This window comes from Lepus europaeus, chromosome 2 (genome assembly GCF_033115175.1).
Source record: "Lepus europaeus isolate LE1 chromosome 2, mLepTim1.pri, whole genome shotgun sequence".
Lineage (NCBI taxonomy): Eukaryota > Metazoa > Chordata > Mammalia > Lagomorpha > Leporidae > Lepus > Lepus europaeus.
In genome coordinates, this window is record NC_084828.1 from 47127210 (window position 1) to 47151881 (window position 24672).

The following is a 24672-nucleotide window of genomic DNA, read 5'->3' on the forward strand; positions in this document are numbered from 1 at the left end:
CTGTCTTGTAAGAAGGTGTCTCTGATTTTTTCACTCTTCTATTCACCTTTTGATACTTAGGTAACTGAACACTCTTTCTAAAGTTTTATGTAAATATTTTTCCTTTTTCCTTTTTTTTTTTTTTTTTTTTTGTATAATGGCAAGATCCTAACCAGTGCCTTTGACTATGTGAAGAAAATGAAAATGAAGCCACTAACTTGTATTACTCTTTCCTAACAGTAAAATAGCATGTGCTAAAGAAACATTCGGTCCTAAACATAATTTCCCAATCTTTGGTCTTTAATTTTGTTGCCCAGTCTTTACCGAGGTTTTGGTTGACTATCCCTTCCTGGAGTTTTCATCTCCATCGTCGTTTCCGATTTTTCTCTTTACATTTAATTTACAATATTTACTCTGTTCAATTCATCACAATGATCATTCAACTTCCTTCCACCTTTTGGATATTTTATTTAATCAGAATTTGATTCCAAATCCACTTTTCCCCTCACTGTTTCTGGTCTTTCTGGGCAATTTTGTTTATTTCCAAGTATTAAGAATGATTTCTGACTTGCAGTTTATATTTTGCCTTACATTCTGGGATTCTTACTTTGTGTCAGACTTGTCTTGAATATCTGTACCTATTTCTCAACATGTGCTAAATAGAATGCTATTTCCCCACCTTTCTTCTGCATCTCCAATGTGAATCAGTGAATTTCCTGTCAATTAATTGCATCATTAGATAGCTAATTAAATGAGAAGAAAATGTACAAACGTACTTCAAGAAATTCATAGAAAATGTAATATGAACATACTCTTGGGGCCGGCTGACGCTGACGCTGACTGTAGCAGCCATTTGGGGAATGAACCAACGGAAGGAAGACCTTTCTCTCTGTCTCTCTCTCACTTGTCTGTAACTCTGTCAAACAAATAAATAAAAATCTTTTTTTTAAAGGAAAAAGAACATAATCTTATTTTAGAGCATAAAAATCTTGAAATCCTAGAAGCGTGTTTTCATGGTACCCATGCCCATTAAATTTTTTAGATTTCCTACTATAAGCCTCTTCCATTTTTTAATACTCTCATTGGATTTTTCCTTTTTTCCTATTGTCTAGGATTTAACTTTCGTAAATAGTTTCATTGTGTTTCTAATCCCTCATGTTCAATACTTATTATAATACAATTTCTTGGCTCACTAGTCCACCAAAACAGAAGCCACAAAACTTCCCAAAATCTTCCTGGCAGAAAGAAGTATTCTCATTTGAAGGAAGCTACATGAGGGTCAAAATGGGTTCGAAGCATTCCTGAGCTGGAAATATGAAGAAAATGACATTGGAGCTCCGAGTTGTAGACTTTCTAAGTCAATAGACATCAGACAGTAAGTCAAGAGGTTCCACAGTTTCAGCAATGCTTTGAAAGGGTGTGTAACATCAACAAACTAAGGGCCGTGATACTTTGGCCACCATAGCAGTGGGAACAGTGGTGGAAGCAGCAGATTCCGAGAAGGCTTTAGCAAGAAAGTTGTCCAGAACGGGGGCAGGCCTTGCAGCACAGCACATTGGGTCCCCACTTCAGATGTCTGCCACCCACATTGAAGTGCCTGGTTCAAGTCCCGACTCCTCAGCTTCCTGCTGACTGTACCCTGGGAGGCAACTAGTGACAGCTCAAGTACTTCTGTCCCTGTCTTTGATGTGGGAGACCTGGATGGAGTTCCTGGTTCACGACTTCCATATGACCCAGCCCTAGCTTTTGTGGGCATTTGGGGTTCTGTCTCTCCAACAAACAAAAATGAATAAAAATGAAAAAAAAAAGTAGTTGTCAAATCTAATTGTCACTTCTCAGTCAACTTCTTATTGGCTGTTGTCTTTTTTTTTTTTTTTTATTGCATGCATCACTGTTAAAGAACTGCCTTTGCAAATGTTTAACAAGCTTGGATTTTAATGAGCTAATCTCTTCTATTTCTTTGCTGTTCTCTGTTTCTGCCTACTTTTTAAATATTGGTGTATGGGAGAGTTTCATCTATGGCCAACTGATCTTTCTGCCAACCCTTTGCTTACAGGAATGTACCTATTTATTTTTATACCCTAATGATTTCCAAAGTAACACCAGCCAAGGCATTTGTCCCCTAATAGTTCATTTGTTCCTGGCTTTCCCTCAGGCCATTCCAACTGGATAAACAAAAATTAAAATAGGAATCTTTATAACCTATGCCCACTCTCTCTCTCCTCAAAACTCTGTTGCATGCCTGACCACTTCCTCATGAAAGCCAGGGACTGAATGGCTTCCTAGACACTTCTGTCTACCTCGGGTCTCGTGATCAAGCTATTGGGAAGCGTTATCCAGCCCCTGACTTAGGTTTGTGTAGCCTGAGTCTCCACTGTTACTGCTCAGTATCATACCATCTGGATCTCTCCTTTGAATCAAAAGGTTTTTAAATTTTTTTAAAGAGGATTTATTTTATTTATTTGTAAGGCAGAGTTACAGAGAGAGAGAGAGAGAGAGAGAGAGATCTTCTATCCACTGTTTCACTGTCCAATTGACAGGGCTGGGCCAGGCCAAAGCCAGAAGCCTGGAAGTCCATCCTGGTCTCCCATGTGGATGCAGCAGCCCAAGCACCTGGGCCATCTTGCACTGCCTTCAAAGGTGCAGTAAGGAGCTGGATTGGAAGTGGATCAACCAGGACTCAGAATATACCCATATGGGATGCTGTTGTCACAGGCTGAACCATTGCACCACAACATTGGTCCCTGAATCAAGGTTTCCAAAAAAATGTGTTTCAGAATTATTTATTCATTTATTTATTAGAAAAGCAATGTGGAGGGCTGGTGCCATGGCTCAATAGGCTAATCCTCCACCTTGCGGCACCAGCACACGGGGTTCTAGTCCCGATCGGGGCACTGGATTCTGTCCCGGTTGCCCCTCTTCCAGGCCGGCTCTCTGCTGTGGCCAGGGAGTGCAGTGGAGGATGGCCCAAGTGCTTGGGCCCTGCACCCCATGGGAGACCAGGATAAGCCCCTGGCTCCTGCCATCGGATCAGCCGCAGCGTGCCGGCCGTGGCGGCCATTGGAGGGTGAACCAACAGCAAAAGGAAGACCTTTCTCTCTGTCTCTCTTTCTCTCTCACTGTCCACTCTGCCTGTCAAAAAAAAAAAGAAAAAAAAAAAAAGAAAGAAAAGCAATGTGGAGAGAGAGAGAGAGAGAATGAATGAATGAATATTCCATCCAGTAGTTCAATCCCCAAATGGCCAGCAAGGTGGGTCCTGGCTTGAGACTCTATCTGGGTTTCCCCCACGGGTGGCAGGGACCCAAGTACCTGTGTGCCATCTTCCATAGCCTTCCTATATTCATTAGCAAGAAAAGCTGAAAGACAGAGTCGTCAGGGCTCAAACCTACACTAGGATATGGGTTCCATTCCAATAAGCAACTTGACCTGTTGCAGCACAATACCAACCCGACTGAATATTTTCAAAGTGTCAAACATGAGTTTCATACCTTATCTGTACCAGCCCAAATTCCATATAATCCTTACAATGTCTTTATGAGATAGGATCTGTTATTGTCTGAAGTTCAATAAGAGTGACAGAGCCTGGGCAGTCCTAGGTTGATTTGATTTAAGAGTCCCAATGGTAATCTCTGTGTGATACTGGCTATCCTATTACGAGGATCCTAATTGCTATTTAGTGTTTTAGTGTTTCTTTTATTCTTCTTTTTTTTCTTCCATCCTTCTCCCTATTCTTTCTTAAATATGTCAAGATGACTTTCTACATCACAAATTAAATTGTGTCTGTTCCACTCACCCTCTCTACCCTCCATCCAGAGAACTATAGAACTCTTCATAACCATTCTCTTTCCTGGTCTTTTTCAGATACTCTGACATTTGGAAATCTATAATAATAGAATTGTTTGTCAGTGCCTCAAGAAAGCTTGTTTTTAAAATTAGCCTCTTTTCTGAGAACATTTTCCATTAAAATGCTCCACTTCTATATTCTACTCAACCTTATTCCCTCCATAGAACTACTCTTTAACTTCTATGTCCCACTGGCAAATTTTCATGGTGGAATATAGTTTGTTTCTCATTAAAAATAAATGTTTTCCTCTTCCATTTCCTCTTCTTATCTCCCTTCTGGGAGATTCTATGTCAGTTTAGTTTGACTTTAAAAAAGCTGCTTCAGTTTAACTATTCTATCTCTGCTTTTCTTCCTTTCCACTCAGGAAGTGTTTTCAAACAATGTGAACCACCAGGATCACCTGAGGATATTGCTCACTTGTAGATTTCTGCATCCAGCTACGGAGATTGGGATTCAGTAAGTCATTGGTGGGAATAAGGGGTCACTTTCTATGTGCATGCCAGACACTTCCACACAAGAGGGGCCCTGGACCAAAGGTAGAAAAGTACCATGTCCTATCCTATTAGTTTAATTGCTCCCTATAGTTCAGGTATGACCAGCCATTGCTTGTGAAAATGTTTCTGACGCCTCTCTGAAGTCTGGAGTACATCGTACAGTCATTGCCAAGGGGCATAGGAAGCATCTCCAGGTGATTTACAATATGCCCTTTGAAGAATGTTTCCATGCACTCTGTCCTATCCTCCACCTCCTCTTACCCTCATACTTTTTGTATCACAAATACTCTACATTCTTGATATGCTTGGGGCTGTGTGTGTGTGTGGGGGGGGGGGGGCTCTGTTGCATTCTATTCTGCTTCATTTCTGTTCCAGCTGTCTACCTACCTGCAGTGCCTTGTGAACCATTCTCCAACTAGTAACCTCTTGCCCATACTTCCAGGTGCAATTCTACCACCAATTTTCTGTTTTAAAGTTATTTATTTGAAAGACAGAGTTAGAGAGCGAGACACACAGAAAGAAACACCCTCCTCCCCCCAACAACACACACAGATTTTCTATTTGCTTCCCTCCCCAAAAGGTTGCAAGCGATGGGGCTGGGTCAGGTGTCTGAAACTCCATCCAAGTCTCCTACATTGGTGGCAAGAGCCCAAGCACTGGGTCATCTTATGTTATTTTCCCAGGCACATGGGTCAGGGGCTAGATTGCAAGTGGAACATCCAGGACTCCAACTTGTGCTCCTAAGCGATGCTGGTGTCCAGGACAGAGGGTTAAGCCCCTCCCATTTTCTTAATAAAGCCTTCTCTGAGTCAGCTGTCCTCACCTGTATCCTCCCCACTCTTACTGTGGCCAAATTAATCACCCCCCTTTGTTTATTGGCATCATATTTTTTAACTTATCTCTGAAAGGATGCTGAAACTATATACTGTTTTGACTTTTTAATCTATTGTGTTTGCCAGGGAAGTATCAAAGTTAGAGCGCCTACATCATTTGCATTCTATTCCCAGGCCAGGGATTGCATTATACTCACTTGAAACTCTTGTAACTTCCTTAAAACGGGACTGCCTCTTTCCACAGTAACAACAACATATTTTAAATGTGAAAAGAGGACTAGCACAAGGAGGCCCCATGCATGTACAGGCCAGCATATTGCCATTTTCCTCTAAAAAATAGTTTTCAAATACTCGCTCCCAATAAGATTTTAGTTTCTTTCCAGTTACAGACAAATGGTATTTCACCCAAACAATGCAATTGTTGTGCTGGAACTTTATACAGCTTGCTAAGGAGTCACCACTGTCTACGTCCTCTGTTTACTCTCCGTCATTATTTTCACTTCTGACAGACTTGGCACTTGCAGCCGGCTCTGCAGCCTCTGGTGACATAATGTGGGAAGAAGTTGGAGATACAAAGTAACAAGGCACACACAGAAAAGGGTACAGGGTCACTCTCTTCCCTCCCGCTCCCCCAAGCCAGCCAACAAACCATCAGTAAAAGCTGTTAGTGTAAATTCAAGTGAAAATCATGTTCTCAAAAACATAGTGTTTGTGGAATAAATATCTTATTAGTAACGCCTGTTCAAATTTATCTGGATTTTACTACCTAGAGCTCTACCGTTGACCACTGAACTTAAGGTTGCCAACATGTTTTACTTTCTGAAGTTGGGCAAGGACTGTTCTCTTGTTTTGAATAAGAAGGGATAGATGGGTGGGAGGATAATTGTGTTTACTGGAGGATGCTTTAAAAATGAGCATAGTTCTTAAAACATAAATTACAAAATTATTTGGCTGAAATGCATCGCAATTATATTATTCAACAAGGGGACTGGAAATGGGAGCCTATTTGAAACCACAGTGTAAAGTTAAGTGAGGAAGTATAAGGACATCACTATTTAGCCACTGGATTTGTAATGTTGAAGAAGAACTGTATCCAAATATTATCAGATTATTAGTGACAGAAAAGCTGAGTGGGGAGCTGTGACTTCAGCATTGTTTCTTTCTCAGAACCCAGAGACACCACGGCTAGCTAGTGAGAGAGGAGGGCATGGATTGTTAAGAACTTCAGGTTTTATTTGTATTATTTTTGCAGCACAGAATAAGGGGTGGGAGCTGACTGGCGCCTTCTGCTAGGGTTGAGATCCATTCCTTATGGTGCTGAAGGTCTTTCCAGTTTGGAAAACCAAAGTATGCAGTGTGTGCACTGAAATCACTGTGCCAAGTCTGTGTAAGAGCCCTGTTACCATTTGGTGTAGACCCGAAGAGCCTTTCTGAGCCACAGACGACTTGTAGACAGTTCTGATCACAAAGCACGCAATAAGGAATACTCCTACTTTTCATTATACAATCACCATTAAGATTCTTTTTAAATAAACGCTCCAGTTCTTTGACTAACACACATTCCCCTGCCATTTCGGTTCTTTTTCCTTTCACACGGCCCTATGACACCTCCATCAAAGTCTCTGATGTCTTCTGGAAATTGAGCTAAGGAGCACATACAGCAAACAATACAATAGCTATACTTTCGTCGAAAATAAAGAGCGGTGCCTTTCTCTCCCCATCTCGACTCTCCACCACTGTCCCATCACAACTTCTGGGTTTCCCGCCCCATAGGCGACGCCCCGAACTCCCTCCGCATCCCCCGCCCTGGCAGCTGGCCCGCAGAGCTGGGTGCGAGAGCGGTCCTGCCCTCGCCCGCGGCCGCCTCCGACGGCACTAGGACCCAGGGAGGCCGCCGAGCGCGGTTCGCAGAGAGGCAGCCAGACTCCTCCTTATCTCCAGTGTCAAACTTGACATCAGCCTGCGAGCGGAGCATGGTAACTTCTCCAGCAATCAGAGCGCTCCCCCTCACATCAGTGGCATGCTTCCTGGAGATATGCTCCTCTCACTGCCCTCTGCACCAGCAACATGGATTGTCACCTCTCGGTCCTCCTCCTGCTCAGCGGCTCTCTTCTCCTCTGCTTCGGGGAACTGACCCCGCAGCCTTCCAATGAAGGTAAGCCAGGTGCGGCCAGCGCAGCCCTGCCCCGCGGGGCTCACGCTCTCACCGGAGCCTTTTCACGCCGTCGAGTGCCTCGGAACCGAGCAGCTGGCTCTGAGAGTAAACGAAAGATGCGCTTTTATTTTCCGCTGCCTTCCAGAACACTTTGAGATAGCACTGCGTTGTCGAAACCTCCAAAATGTGTTTTTAATCTGATACCAATTCAAGCAATTACCGTGTTTGCCAATTTGAAGCAGAAAGAAAGAAAATTCTACAGTCTTACAAACCAGTATGTTAATTGCCAAATAGCCAGGGCAGTATTTTATTTTCTAATTATGACCATGTGGTACTCGGAGAAGTTTAGAAGAAAATCCAACCCTCTGCTCGGGTCCTTTAGTATGTTTAAAGGTAATGACAGGTTGGTCCTACTTGGGAACAGGGCATTTTATGCATGCACTAAAGAAAACTGGAGTTTGTGGAAGTGGAGTTGTGTGTGTGCGTGTTGATGTTACAACTGCTGCACTGAAGTGATGTGTACTCCGCCAGGCGATGGTTTGTTCCATTGGTACAGGTTCTAACGAGCAGCATATGCCACATTAACATAAGTAATATTTGCAGGAATTACAATAAGCTTAAGTTGGATTCTCTTTGTTTAAGGGCTTATAGACAAATAGGAGAATGTATTTAGCGAACAGTGAATGGCTCCTGGGTAGAGATAGTAAATAACTCAATAGCAAATTAAGAAAGAATGCACATATGCAGCAGATGGCATTTCCTTGATGTTGGGTTATTTATTTTCTTTGCAATGGGCATTCATCCCTTTTCAATGGATTAAAGTGCAAACTTAATAGTAAGGGCATCACTGTTGCCTATTAGATTGTGTCCTTAATAGATACAATGCTTTTTTTTCCTGTAAACCTTTTGTGATCTAGTTCTAATGGTTTGTGAATACAATCACCAACTCTTAAGATAAACTTCTCTAAATAATTGATCGCTTTACGGCAACACTTACAGCTTTGATTTCCTATTAATGATTTTGAACTTACAACATTTAGCAATTTATTTTCCAAGTTGGCAATACTAAGTAATTGATGTGCAAACACACACACACACACACACATATAAAACTCAAAATATATTGTCAAGCCAATATTGCTGTACACATTATTTTAAAAATGCAAGGAAAAGTAAAATATTTAGAAACTTCCATTAAATATAAAATCTGCCTGTGATATTTGGTGACCTATTTTCACTGCTAATAAAGCAGTTTAATTTCTTTCTCTCCTTAGTTACTGTTTTCAGCAATTCAGCAAATTTCATCAAATTTTCTTTTTTAAATGATGAAATTAAAGAGTCTAAAATAGAAGAATGAAATCATCTTCCCACAAATGACTTTTTTTACAAACCAAAATATGTTTATTTGAAAGTAATAATCAATCAATACTCATGAATGAAAGGCAAAAGTAATCATCTGTATAATGAACAACATGTAATTTGAAATTAGTGCTTTAACCCTTTTCTTTAAAGATTTAAAAACGTTGGCTATTGCCAAAAGATAGTATAATAATTCCCACTTTGCAATGACAAATTGTATCTTTCCAGATGGAATGAACATAAACCATTTAGATAATGGGTAGTACTGAATTAATAATGCTCAGGAATACAGCTGACAATCATGATTTTTGCAGAAAACATGTTTTATGTAAATTTCTAGAAAAAACTGACCTATAAAATTTTATTCACATCTATGTAATATTAATGAATATTAGTTTAATATAACAGAAATCATCCAAAACAGATTGCTTTTAAGCCATACTTTATGTATGTTTTGGTATATAATGGATATAATCACACAGGCAGGTAGACATTAACAATATGCATATAGGAAGATAAATATATTGAGAAAACTGATGTAAGGACATTTAATCTGCTTGGATAAAAGTTTACCTGTTTACCTATCCATTGTTTATGGGGTGATTCCTTCAATCTCATGTCCTATGGGTAGGGTGTCCTTTCCCATCTGAGGTTATGAAAGGAGATTTCAACTTTTTTAAAATGAATTATTTAACTTAGGAAATATTTGAGCAATATTTCCAATATTAATCCCATAGTAGTTGAGTTGAATAACATGAAGAACTCTTAGCAGTTCAGTTGAATAACAAGAAGAGCAAAAATTCCAAGTATGTGCCAAGACTTCTATGTGTAATTTGAAAAGAAGGTAATGCTTCTGACAATTCATACATGAAGTGGTAAGGATCAAATGAATCTTACTAATGCAGTTTTTATAGAATTTTTGGAAAATGAAATATAAAACGCTAGGTTGAATTTAAAATAGGATGTTCAAAATTATATTTTAACACTTTAGAAAATTTATGAGATATTTACTGGAACATATTTAATGGAACACATTCTGCTACCAACATGAAGTTAATCATAATAGAACTAAAAGAGAACAAAATAAGGCCCTCTATTTAATTTCTAGAAAACTTAATGTTGTATGTATTTTTAAAAAAATGGAGATTTAATATTGAAATACCAATACTGAAATGTCATGGGTTCATGATAAGAAAACTAACTTCAGAAAAAGTCTGAATTATTCATCTAGTAATCCAGTTACAAATAACTTTCTAATATGCTTTCAAGAACTGATGTCAGATGACAATTTGTATCACTGTTTCCTTCACAGTGAAAATGGATATTCATAATTTTAATGATCACTTAAACCAAGAATTGGCCCATATACATAAAACTATAAAAGCTTTAGTAAAATCTTACTGCTCTTTGTTTATATGATGTAAGATTTCCAATGGGAAATCCATTCCTTTTCATGGCAAAATATTATTTCTACACAATGTTTTATTATAAATGTCCTATGTTTGTTTTCTCATCCTAGATGGATTATGATAATGGTATGTGTAGATACAAGTAACTTTGGAAAGAGGTTAAAACTTGATTTAAAGTGAAGTTATTGCTGTTATTAGTTCAACTTCTTTTAGAATTGGATAAAGTTCTCCCTTTAAACACATTAATACATTTGAAGCAGTCTCAGGCAGAATACACTGCTTATTCATCACTATATAATACAATAAACCATTTTCCATCTAAAAGTGTTCATAAATTGGATTAAGACTTATCCATAGAGCTCTTTGCATCAAAGACCAGAGTTTTCAAAATAAAACTTAATAAAATCATTTATATACTACTTATTTTGGGAAGACTTTTTTTAGAGACTGAGACACTGTTCTATGCAATACTTTTCCTTGAACACAAATTTCATAAGTACTAGAAGAGACTATATGATTGCTTAAAGCTTAAAAGTAAAATCTGCAGATGCGTGCTATGTGTTCCTCTTAGAGTATAAGGCCAAAAATGGAGACAATGAATGTTTTGAATAGATTACTTTTCTTTTAAAAAAGCTATTGTTAATTGACATTATTTTTCATACATTAAAAACATCCTCAAATAAGGGTATATTGTGATTGAAACATTAATAAACTATCATAACATCTTTATAGGGTTTTTGGGGAGGAGGAGAGAACTAACATTGCTTTTAATACATTTCTTCAAGCTAGACTAAATAACTGAATGCACTATACATTTTTGTAATTTAATAACTCTCCTAACAGCTTTCCCCTACACACCCCCCAACAGTTATAACTGTGCTATTTGCCTCGAGGTAGGAGAAACCTTAATTTCACTATTTTATAACCCACAACAGTTAACACTTGACCTAGGTCATTAACAGGATTATCAGCAAATTTGTTTAAGCTTTTACTGACAATCTGAATTGCTACGATAATATTTTGATTGTACCGGAAAGAAACTTCATGTAACCTTTCAAAATCTATCATGAAATTAATTCATTCTGAATTCACATCTTCCTATAGATCAATATTGATGATAATAATTCAAGTGGGGAAAATATTCACTTTGATGCCTCATTATCCTCATTTTTATGTTTCACATGTCATACTATTTCACTTCTTGTCATAAGTGAGCAATTAAAAACTCTTAGATAGTAATTGTTCAAGAAAAAAACACTAACATAATAAATACAAAGTACCTTAATTTTAACTATAAACATTTTCAATTTTATACTTTTTTACTCTGGCTGCTGTGTTTGGTATAATTTTTCTGTTTAAAGAGTCAGTTGTTTATATTTATAACCCAGAAATAACTAGAACTTTGAAAGGGAAACTATATAGAATAAACTATTATTGTCATGTGTTATATCTTGGCTGTATTTTAGAGGAAGTTGTCTTTCCCATGAAATAAGGAAAACTTGGAAATACAATGAAAAATGCTTAAAATTAACATAAAAATTTACAACAAAATAGCACAATCAGAGCTTAAAAGTATTTTTAATGTTGTTTAATAGTTGAACGTAAAGTTTGTCATTAAGTTTAATGTAAAATTTCAATGTAATGAAGTTTAATGTGAAGTTTTTTGTTAGCTGTATGTAATTATGGTTTGCTCCTTGCTTATATTAACAGTTTAGTAGTTTCAACTTAACTCAAAACATCCATTTCTAAAGAAAGGACTTAGCAAGATTCTTTATCTTATTTGTACAGTACTCACATGTTAATTGTCAAGTCCTGGATGTTCTTTAATGATTCAATCACTTTTAATATTTTCTCATAGTAACTTTCTTTATAAAGATACCTAAGTGTTCAAATAGTTTCAAAAACTATGGAACTTTTCTGAAATGAAATATATGCAATTTTTAAATATCAAATAATCAGTTACATATGCAAAGGATTTTTTAAAGGCAAAACATATTTCCACAGTATATTTGATTTACTAACTTCAATGCAAATGGAAACAGCAAAAAGTGTTTTTCAGGGTTACATTTTCCAAGTCATAAAATCCTCAAGAAAATATTAATAAAACTTTCCACAAATCATCAAAACTCGATAAGTTCTTACAGACACTTACTAAGAAATCTGTGATGTGGTATACCTTTGATTTGAGTCATTTTCCAATGATTTTGTTTGGCATAAATATTAGATGTAAAGGGAAATATGTATTTCTTGGAAGAATACTAAATTTTACAAGCAATTTTCTGTCAAGATCTTCAACTTTGTTTACTTTTTGCCACACACATTTCTTCTTTAAAATATTTAATAAACCTTGTCCTTTTAATTCTTGTTTGAGAAAAGATTTAGAAGAACAGATGCAGGTGTCCCCTTTTTGGTTCTGTGTTCAGAGATCTGGATTTTATCACCAGAGAGGGTCAATAAAGGGCTTTTACCAAGTGCGCAAGTAGCTTTCCACAGATTTTTCAAATAAAGGGTTGACTGGTGGTGTGAAAGAGTCATTACAGTATTCATCCAGGTATTCAGAAAACCAGGTTGAGAAATTTCTCAAAAAATTTGAAGACCTTAGCTAATGTGTCAGTAATGACTTCAGAAATAAAACGTTGTGACATTTGGAAAATGCCAAGGCATGGAAGCCACAAATCATCCATCCACCCAGAAGGTATTCCTCTTTGTATTCAGGGCATGGGCACATGTGCTCCCCCTTGGTTTCCCTCTGCAGATCTGTGAGCAGCTGCCTGGTATCAGGTAGTTCTTGGAACTTAGCAGGAGGCTTTCTCCAGGAAAAGTCTGAGGGTCAGCAAGTTTGAGTTTGCCTCCTACTAGCTTTCCTGGAGATAAAAAGGGGGGTCGACTACAAAGAAGGGATAAAGTATTTGCAACTGGAAAGAAAATTAAAAAGTTGATTAGAAAGATAGAGAGGTAGCACAGACCAAAAGCTGTAAGGCCAATGTTAATACAGAAATCCTCTGCTGAACATTCTTCAATCAGACATCTGGCTAATCGACTTTTATGAAATCCCTGGAAACTGCACACTTTTTTTTTTTTTAAAGAGGGATGCATTTTTTTCTCCTCTCAAATTTACACAGTGTTGATGTTTTTCCCCAGTGGAAAATACTTTACCCAGGAAAGTTTTAAGAGTGGTAGCCAAGGAGTGCTTTCCCCCTTTGAATGCCCGGGGAAAGGCATGCGGAGATGGATGGAATGAAAGCCAGTTCAGCAAATCAAGCCTCAAGTGTGCACTGATGTTATTAGACCAGAAACCCTGAGTGTGGACTTGCCTCCACCTTATTTTCTGCTCTGTGTCCTGCTGTTCTAGTCAAAGCTCAGGGTGAAAATCCACGTAATCCACACCAATATGGTGCAGTGAGCTTAACAGATGAGGAGGGAGGTGGAAAACAAGTGGCAGCAGTACAAACAGTTGTGGATCATCCTCGCCTTGGACGGAGTGGGGAGGGGGCGCAGGAGGGAACCACTGCGTTTCTTTTCCTTCGCGTTGCCCCTCCCACCTTAGATAATGCGGTATTGATTAGATCGCAAAAGTGTGCCCTGAGAAATTTTAGCTGGCAATGTGGCAACAGCGAGATGAGCCAGAGCTCCTAGCTGCCACCACACCCACCACTTAGGCGTCCTAACCACAAACTATTCTTTGCCGCTGGGGCCAGGCTCAGGAGTGCGAGGGAAATCTGTTGTCTCCCACCCATGCACTACTCTCTCAGGCCTCATCAAAAAAATCTGATCGTTTTAAAAAAAAAAAAAAAATCTGGGTCCACGTAGCCCCTAACCCGTCCGTGGCGGGTGCGTTCTTTGTGCGCGAGTTTTTCCACGCCTGATTGCCAAACCCGGTCCTCGGGGACAGAGGAGAGCGCACCCTGGCTTCCCTGGGCAGGGTCTGGGCAAGGAGCTAGCTGGGCGCCCTCTGCCCAGCGCGCGGGCTAGGACGAGCACTGCGCGAAGGCTCCGAGTTAGGCGGACACTGAGTGCTGGGATACGGCAGGGGCGGGCGAGAGGCAAAGTGCGCCCTCTGCCTGCCGCCGCGGAGCCTCTGGCGCTGGCCGAACCCGAGCGCGGCGCCTTGGCCACCGCGGCTCTGCCTACCTGGGGTCGGTCCCGCGCAGAGCGCGCGGAAGGCTCGGACGCCCCAGACCCAGCCTGACCTGGGCAGTAGACTATGACCTGAGAGCCAAGCTTCCTCTCTCAGCCCGCCCTCTTTGCTGTCTGCCAGACTTTTCAGTGTGGGGCCCCGGGGTGGGATGGTGTCCTTGTGTCCGTGGGTCCACCAGGTGACAGGCTCGAGGCGGGTCTAGATCCTGCGGAGTCCGGAGGAGGCTGGCACTCGCTTTGCTGCTTTGCCCTGATTGCTGCTGCTTCACCCTCCCTGTTTGCTATTCTTGGTCGTTCGGACGTTTGTCTTCCTTGTAGCTAGAGATGAGGAATCCTTCTATTTGTTTTTTTAAGCCACTTACTGATGGAACATCATGATCCCCCACTCCGTGATCACATATACAGTTGAAAGCTCTTTTCTCCCAGAGTTCCATATTGGACCAGCACTTAATTATTAAAACAATATTTTCCCTCTTCTATATTTGTGGAGTAAGGTGGAAAGGGCCAGCCAGGGTTTCAGGGAGCTGTGTGATGGAGCTAGGTTACTCGTGGAATGGTGCCCGCGTTTCTGTGGCTGGGTCGGAACGTCAGTGTTTTTTCATAAAAGAATTATGGAATCCACTAGATTCCAACACTCAGTCCTCAGTCCAAGCCGAAACATTGGGAAAATAATTGTAGGGTTCCACCGGCAAGAAATATTTTTCCCTTCCATGAATATCATTCACTACTTTCGGGACCTCGTTTAATCATTAAAGCAGCGCTAAAACAGGTACGCTGACATTTCCCGTTGTTACAACTGAGGAAACTGAGGAAGTGGGTCATAATGAAGGAACTGAGCCCGAGCCTCTTCTGGTTTCTATTTTGATATTAACTTCAGATGTTTTCTCCTGTACACAAATGCTCATGTGTTAGGGAGAGCACCTACTATTGAGGAAAAACACTAGCTTCAACCTGAAGCCCAGGGACTGCATTGTTTTGTGGCTTTTCAACATAGCTTAGAAATACTTAGAATTTTAACGTGAGACGTTAGAGACCAAATAATTGAGAATAGTTTGAAATTGCAAAGTGGTTACACCCATTAAAGTTGATTATCTGCATGGGTTAAGAGACCAATAAGTTAAAGGAAGTTTGCTGTGCACTGAAGAGCAGGAGACATTGTCTGGGATGCTTTCACGGCACACACTTCTTCCTTTCACCCCCAACTCGTTTTTTCTCACCTGGAAAGATTTTTGTCAGGAATTCCATGTGCACAGATTGTGTGGAAATCATCAGTATAACCAGGGCGTGATTAGTTAGGGTTCTATGAAATAAAAAATTGAAGTGTGAATTAACCACTGGAATCATCACAGAGATTAGTAAATGAGAGACAATAAAACAAGGTTCAAAAAGTAGGCCCTAGTCCCTGTGGAAATTCTTCCCTCCACTTCCCTCTTTCCCGCATTTAAAGATAATGGTTAAATTACTGAAGATGAGAAAATAAGTTATAGCGATTTGCCTGCTGTACACTTGTATTCTATTTAAGTGGAGGCTTTGAGAAAAGGTAGCTAAAACAGGGCTTTGAAAGGTAGCAAATTAAGTTGGGGGCAATTATATTTTTCATGTGGGTATTTCAGCACATATGTTTTGCATTAATTGCTGCAATAAATTCTGTGAACCTGGCAAAGAGCAAAAATAGCATATTGATGACATCAGGCTTCAAATCAGAAAGCTGCTTTGAATATCTTGCTTGCTTCACTGTTCCATGCAAAAACAATTTTTTTAACTGTTGTCTGTTAAGTCCCAAAGAGTTATCCAAACACTCTAGAAATAGGCAGGTTTTTCATGAGTGAAATCGAAGGCTCAGCAGCAATCTTTTGCTTCACTTGCTTCTGGAGAAACACAGTCAATCACTGCTTTCCTTCCTACTTGGTTTCTCATACATACTGGAGTTCGCAGAGCTCTCCCAAATAAACGCAGAGGTAAACTTGTCTTCAAAGTCTCCGAGTTGAGTTGTCTTTTGCTTTCAGACAACAACCCTGACCACTTGATGGGTTACATGGTGGAGTCTCACAAGGGACTGGAGGAGAGGAAGAGACATGGATTGATTGTATTGCTAAGACGTCTGTTTAAGTCAATATCAAAATTGTTTCATCTTGAAGTTTCTCTGTATTTATTTTAAGTAGCTGAGTTTATCGTTTTCCAAGTGATAGTCAAGGAGGATATGAATAAACCCCACAACCCCAGTGGAAAATAAAACTCCTCCTGCTTGCTAAAAATAGGAGGTTTTAAATTTTTACATTTTGCCTGTTTACAAGTTGGTGGGTCTTTAATCATCATGTAATTTTAACATTCCCTGTTTAACTCAGAGTGACTAAGGGGAAAATCTGTTTGTTGGTGGAAGTTAACATGTAGTTTTTCCCCAGATTTTGCAACCCAATTTAGCAATTAGTAAATGTCCATAGATTTTGTATTTTATTGTATAGCATAGCAGTCCTCACACTGAAGGAAGTTAGGCAGGGAGGCAAATTTGCAACATCTTCCATGTGGATTAAGTGAATAATCCTCTAAGTAAGCAAAATACCACTCGGGAGAAGTGTGTTTGCAGCACTGTGCGTGTACACTGCTAGTGTTGTCCCCTCACGAAACTCATCTATGCTCACACGGTGAGAGATGTTTTATGGATAATTTATACCTTTTGGACTCATGATGGTATGACATCCTATTTTTCTGTATTACAAATTAGTGGTACAAAAAATTACAGAAAACACTTGTTGAAATGATTTGTGCTATGTAATCTTGCTAATTTTCCCTACCTGTCCCCTTAATCATCTACCATATTCAAAGAAGGCATCAAGTCTGGAGTTACAATCAGGTTGTGATATACAACGGCTACTTATGGTAGATTTTGCATTTTAGCAGAATAAGAAGTGACACCATCCTAAAAGCTGTGTATAGATAACATGTTGCATTGTTACTCTTTAAATATGTTAACTGCAGCAAACAGTGCCAAAAATTGGAAATATTTTAGAGAGGCAAAATAAAAGGAAATAGTATTTGCTCAGTCTGTTTTTATATTCTGATTTGTCATAGATAAGTTAATACTGATTTACAATAGATAACTCAAAAAGGTAAACTCAGAGATTTTCTTCTTGTGTTCCCAACATTTCTGATCTAAATTATTGTACTTTGATATCCTTGTTTTCTGGAAAAAGATTTCCAAGTGTAATTGTATGTATTTTATCCAACTGAACTAGTTAATCTATGCTTACAAGGAGAGTTGCCTTATATTCTGAGAAAAATTTAACAAATGAAACATTTGCACATTGTGAAAGAAAAATCATTCTTCCCTTTGAAAATGTTGTTCAAAATCATTCTAAACATTTAATATACAAAAACATTCAGAGGTGACCCCTTGGAAATTAATGAAGAATATTTTGTTTCATGTTTGGTCTGGCTTATATTAAGCTTACTACCCTAATTCTTTTTTTTTTAAATGAAATATTTATTTATTGGAAAGGCAGAGTTATAGAGAGGCAGAGGCAGAGAGAGAAGCAGAGAGATCTTCCATCTGCTGGTTCACTCCCAGATGGCCACAACAGTCAGAGCTGTGCTCTGCTCAGGAGCTTTTTCTGGGTCTCCCACGTAGGTCCGGGGTCCAAAGACTTGGGCCATCTTTTGCTGCTTTCTCAAGCCATAGCAGAGAGCTAGATCAGAAGTGGAGCAGGGGCCAGCGCTGTGGCATAATGGGTAGAGCTGCCTCCTGCAGTGCCGGCATCCCATATAGGTGCTCCTTTGGGTCCCGGCTGCTCCATTTCTGATCCAGCTCTCTTCTATGGCCTGAGAAAGCAGAAGAAGATGGCCCAAGTCCTTGGGCCCCTGCACTCATGTTAGAGACCCAGAAGAAGCTCCTGGCTTGGGATCAGCACAGCTCCAGCCCTTGTGGCCAATTAGGGAGTAAACCGGCAGATGGAAGACCTCTAACTCTCTCTGCCTCTCCTTATCTCTCTGTGTAACTCTGAATTTCATACAAATATATAAATTGAAAAAAAGAAAAAGTGGAGCATCGGGACTCGAACCAGCAGCCAAATGGGATGCCTATACTTCAAGTGGTGGCTTTACCGGCTACACCACAGTGCCAGCCCCACTACCCTAATTCTTGTAGTGAAAATTTTGGAATTCTAAATTTAATTTCAAAAGGCACAAGTTTAAGAATCAGGAAAATGAGTGAAGGAAACTTTATATAATTAACTACTTACTAATTAATAAATTTGCCCTATCACAATAATTTATCATTTGTATTTGTTTATTTATCCAATAGAGCACAACTAAGGATTACTTATACATTGGATTTAGGAAAGTATGTTACAGAGTTTAACATGCTGTATATCCTTGAAGATGTCAATTTTGGTGGGACAGATGACTCCCAAATTCATAATTACATAAAATTGTATTACGGTTATGAAAATAATAAAAAAAAACAATGGAGGTTAAATCATTTGCCTAATTTCTTATGCTTATATGAATACAACCCAGACCTCTTTTATGGCATTTATCTAGAAAATTTTAAAATAAAGTGGAGGTTAAATCATTTGCTTAATTTAATATGCTTTTATAAATACAACCCAGATCTCTTCTATGGCATTTATCTAGAAAATTTTAAAATCATTTAAATGGATATATATACATATATATATGCACACATATACATATGTGTGAAAATATATGGTGCTCTTTAGAAATAACTGAAGGCTCAGAAGTAGTTATTTATTTTTATTTATTTGACAAGTAGAGTTATAGACAGAGAGAGAGACAGAGAGAAAGGTCTTCTTTCTGTTGGTTCACTCCCCAAATGGCCACCACGGCCGGCGCTGCACCGATCTGAAGCCAGGAGCCAGGTGCTTCTTCCTGGCTTCTCATGCGGGTACAGGAGCCCAAACACTTGGGCCATCCTCCACTGCCCTCCCGGGCCACAGCAGAGAGCTGGACTGGAAGAGGAGCAGCCCGGACTAGAACCTGGTGCCCATATGGGATGCCGGCACCACAGGTGGAGGATTAACCAAGTGAGCCACGGCACCGGCCCAGAAGTAGTTATTCTTAATAAACTCATATCTAAGCTAAACGTACCTTCTGAGTTACATGGTATGCACATGTATGTGCCTGTGATTGAATATCAAGGTGGAACCTTTGCAAAATAGAAGCTTCTGTAGATCCCATTCATAACATAATCACACTCCCAAGAACAACACACAGAAGTGTCTGATCTCCACCTTTTCTTCTGTAAGAATGATAAGTGTTCTGAGTATCCCCAGCACTAGCAGTTTGTTACTTTCCATTGCCAGCATGTTCCCAAGACGTGAAGAAAAGGGCTAGAACTTTGAAATAAACTGATAAACATGTGACACCTTCTTTGATCTTTTGTGGACCATTATAAAGTCTCAATTTTTTTTTACCTTCAAAGCTTGTTTATATATATGTCTATATTTGTAGATATCCCTCAATTCTATTTTCATGATCATTTTTAATAACACAGATTTAGTCATCTTCCAGAATATGATAAAGTCAAAGCTATATCCTGCTGGAAGTTTTCCAAAATTTACACCAATTCATGTGTTCTGCAACTGGATTCTTTGGAAACAAAATATGTGTGTTTATGTGTTTGTAAAGGTAAATGTACTTGAAGACATAAAAATGTCCAGAGGATAATTTTAATTAAAAATTAATTTCTTTAATCACCAAATTTCTCATTTCCAATGCTGAAATTTCAAAGTTTTATATCGAATTGGTTTCCACAGATATTTTATTTTATTTTTAAAAGAAAAACTGTCTAAGTCCTTCTGTGGTCTAATCTTCTAGTCAAATTTTATAGCTGTTAGTCAAATGGCCAAAAGACATAGCTTTTCTTTAGTACCTAAAGGTTAATAGCCAAGACTTGATGATAATAGGAAAAAATATACCAAGATAGTCTAATTTCCAGGGGAAGAGAAAAAATACATATGCTAAAGTTTAAACTGCTGTTTTTGTTTGTTTGTTTTGTTTTTGTTTTTGTTTTACAGGCAGAGTGGATAGTGAGAGAGAGAGACAGAGAGAAAGGTCTTCCTTTGCCATTGGTTTACCCTCCAATGGCCGCTGCGGCCGGCACATCACATCGCGCTGATCCTAAGCCGGGAGCCAAGTGCTTCTCCTGGTCTCCCATGCGGGTGCAGGGCCCCAAGGACTTGGGCCATCCTCCACTGCCTTCCCGGGCCATAGCAGAGAGCTGGCCCGGAAGAGGGGCAACCAGGATAGAATCCGGCGCCCTAACCGGGACTAGAACCCGGTGTGCCGGCGCCGCAAGGTGGAGGATTAGCCTGTTAAGCCACGGCGCCGGCCTAAGCTGCTGTGTTTTTTTACATTTCATAATTTAATAATATGTTTTCATTTTACACTTTTCTCTCTTTCAAAAAAGCCTTTCAGGATACAAAGTAATCCTCATCTTGTTATTTCTGAAGCACTTTATAAACCAAAATGTGCCATAAATATGCTGCTTATTTAATCACTAATATTCTACATTTAGAAACTTTAGTTTAGGAAACATATTTTGCTTGTCTAAATGATTCATATATCGAGTGACAATGTGAAAAAAAAAAAAAAGACCTGCTATTCTAGGGACTGTTATTAAAGTTGGAGTTGTTGGTGGACTAAAAATTCACTGGCAGTAAAACATCCCACCTCATTTTTGGAAAGGGATTATTTTGTTAAAAGAACACATTCCCTGCTGATACTTTTATGGCAGTTTTTCCCATAATAGTATTTATATCAGTATGACCTTTAGGTTTCTCAGATATAGGAGGAAAATCTTCACACTTTAGAAGCAGCATACAGTTTACATTTACCAAAGAGACCATGTTTCAACAGAATTTTGGTCTTGAACACCTCGGGTCACGAAAACGCATCTTACTGTTTCAATGTATGTTCTCATTTCAAAGCTTTCTTTCTGCTATTGGCAAAGATTGAGGTAAGGCAGCTAATTATAGTTTCTTCCATAATTAAGATCTGTATAGAAGTAATTCCAGAATCATTCCCCAGGGGAATAGGCCAATAAAAATAGCTAATTTGATAGCATATTACCTTACCCAGAAATCTTATATCACAGAAATCAACCATGATGATAGAATGTGACAAAATCAGGTTTTCACAAAATGTTTAGCACTACCATCTTCTTCATTAATTTTATATATAATGATTTTAGGCGTTTATAGAGAAATTAACATAAATTAACAAAATGTCTCTTAAATTTGGCTGTTTACAGAACATTTTATCTACACATACTTGATAGGTAATCGGTGAATGCATTTATAATTAAAATAATAATTTCTAGTGTATGAACTATAATATTCATTAGATCTACTGAAAATATTTTAATTATATCCCTATAGAAATCAAATTAATACAAATGGGAGTCCACAAGAACAATTAAATTAAGGACGTGTATGCACAGCATGTAAAAGTTATGTTGAAATCTGTAAGGACATTCATAGAACTTTGACTTCTGTAGATTTCTTCTCAATGGCATACCCTGGTGTGTACAATAAAATTGAAACTATGAACTTTGGTGGATTGCTGTCAGAAAATAAATGTTGGTTTCTTAGTTCCATGTTATGTTTGACCTAAGAACTACACAGTGAATTATAACACCAGGAAAATACATTCCTTCTTGAAGGATTTTTTTTCTATTTGTGATATTTAAGTATCATTTAGAAGTAGAATTAAAGGACCTATTTGCTCTTTATAACCTACAGCAAAGCTACTTAGTTTATTATAACAGAAAGTGATGAAAATGATGAAGATAAATGTATAAGAAATGTAGCTGGGAAAATTATATTGATGTTGTAAATAGAAAAGAAAAAATAGCCATTCCTTAGTGAAGCAAGTTGCCATCAAAGTGTGAGCTTGTTTTCTATTCTAATCCTTTTTCCTATTATTGGAACAAGAATCTGAAATTGTTTAGCTATTGGAATCTACTTTTTACCTAGGATAATGCTTTGCTAATTATTTATAGCTCAGTGTTTTTCATAAAATGCAACTAAGGCATAACTACAAAGCATGCTGATATACTATTAGATAATTGAAAACATCTTGTATTTCAGTATGAAGTTTTATTTTAAAAATTAAATACTTTGTATATTTGCAGCACTTAATATTTTAAGATGTGAATATTAGTATAGCTCTCATTTTTCTAAGTGGACAATTAGCCAATAAAAATCAGAACTTTGAAAAGTCCCTGAAAATATCTTGTTGTATTAATGATTCTCTGCAATTGAAAACTCCAGAAATTTATGCTTCATGTTTTAAATCTGCCTTCATGAACTGGGAACATTTGTTTCAAACTTCTGTTTTGGTAACTGAGTCCTTTAAAATATCTTGGTGAATTCCTCCTGGTAAGAAGAGAAGATGATGTTAATGCCTAGATAATTCTTCATGACATTGCCAATGTAAATAAGCAATTTCAACAGCAGAGTTCTGATTAAGTCTGTCCATTGTGATGGAGGACAGGAGAAGAGGAGAGAGCAGGCCTGCCGAGAATCTTGTTCCACAATCCAGCATGGGGGAAATGTGACAGTAAAGGTCATTGTTAGGAAAACATCCTTGTCCTTTCCATTGGCTGTTTTCAACACTTTACTGTGTTCTTGTGCCTTCAATCCCTTCTCCCTCTCTTATTTCCCTCAGATACCACACTTTTTCTCTCCAAGATATCTCACTTTATGCACCCACCTGAAAGTCAAATCCAGACAGTGAAGGTTTCTCACTCGTTCTCATGAAAACAACCTCCTTCTATTCATACATCTTCTACTTAAGGCATTAAAGTATGGGACAGAAATCTAGAGCCATATTGTTCTAGAATTAGTACTCTGGTTTCCAAATACAATTTTATCCAGCAAATTCTACCTATGTGTATACCAAGTTAAATTGGATTATAATATTTAAAAACTTTTCAATTTATATCAATTTAATTTAAAATGCAATCCACAGCCCTTTGAATAGAAGGTACTATGAAATGAATGGAATGATCTGTTTCCTGTTCCACATCAAAAATATTTGGAAGTAACATCACTAGAACTGAAATCTGATAAGGGACAATTAACATCATTGGCAAATAGCTGGCATGAAGTAGTCCTGAAGAATTAAACCATCTGTATGTTTTAACCTACCCTAAAACCTGATTTCCTCTTTGTTAGAGTTCATATTGTGAACTCAAGTTTTCCATCAGTTGAAATAAACCTTGTGTATTGCATGTTGCCAACTAAATTCTGACTATAATATTATAATATTTTGACATCACAAGTCATTGGCCTGTTCCGTTTGCCCTGGCATTTGAATAGTGGCACCATGGTTAATGATGAAGTCTACATAGGCTTTGAGAAGGAAAAGTATTAGTAACCATGATTCTTATGTGTATCAGTGTGGGATGTAAGACATTGGATTGCAGTGTTAGGTTTAATTTATCTTTCCAGAGAAATCACTCACACATTTACTTTAAAATTCTCTTCTTATTGCCATTATGCTCTATCCAGATTCCTATTCAATAAATACCAGAAGACTTGAGATTTGTGTCCTGGCAAGTCCCAATTTAACAACCATTCACTTTGTTATTCTTATAAGACTTCAAACAAAAGGCACTTTGTAAACCAAGACCCAAAATAGGTGCCTTTAAAAAGAGTTTTGATATCAACTATTCTCTAAACGGGTCATGTATTGAAGGCTTAGAAGCCAAAATGGAGCTGTTGTAAATTACACTAGTTTTATAAGAATTGAGTCTATCTAAGGTGTTACAAACTGATGGAGGTTTTTAATTTACATATATTATTGATGTTCACAGTTATATTGTGAGTTGCCCAGCGTAAATATGATAGTATGTAATAGACCACAGAAGCAGGATCACTGGTAACACTGATAATTGTATTTTACTCATTCATATTAATTGGAGAATGCTCAAAATTCTATTTCTAAGGAAATGTAATAAATTTAATGAATGTACTAGGCATATTTTAATTGGCTTTGTGGTATGTGGTATAATTCTTTTTTGTTTAGTTGTTCTCCTCTGAGTAGAAATCTAATTCTGATATTATTAGTCCAGTCTGTTGCCCATCATAAGAGAAAACTTCAGGATATTTAGTACTTTAACTAACAACCTAACTGCAATATTATTTACTACTTGAGGATAAATCATATTTTCTTGGCCTCAAACAATTTTTTCTCAAGGTTACTAATACTGAAATTAAACCAACTGGGTCATTTTAGAATGTTCATCATTGAATATATATTCATTATTATTTATTCACAATGATTCTTGGAGCCAGTTAGTCCCCTCAGGACACTGACAATATTATCTAATGATTTACCAATATGGACAGTGTAAATTTACCATGCAAATCTTATGTAGAACTCAGAAAAATCAATTAATGATTTTGAGATCACCAGCTAGAACTAGATTTGCTGTTTTCAG

At 38.1% G+C, this 24672-nt stretch overlaps 1 protein-coding gene across 1 annotated transcript in view; it reads left to right on the top strand.

Annotated features, from left to right (window-relative positions):
- Nucleotides 1–7217: 7217 nt before the first annotated feature.
- Nucleotides 7218–24672, top strand: part of EPHA3 (EPH receptor A3) — a 397092-nt gene continuing 379637 nt past the window's right edge. The window contains exon 1 of the mRNA XM_062176003.1: nucleotides 7218–7305. Coding sequence (XP_062031987.1) covers nucleotides 7218–7305 — 88 coding nt within the window. The remainder of the gene's footprint in view (nucleotides 7306–24672) is intronic.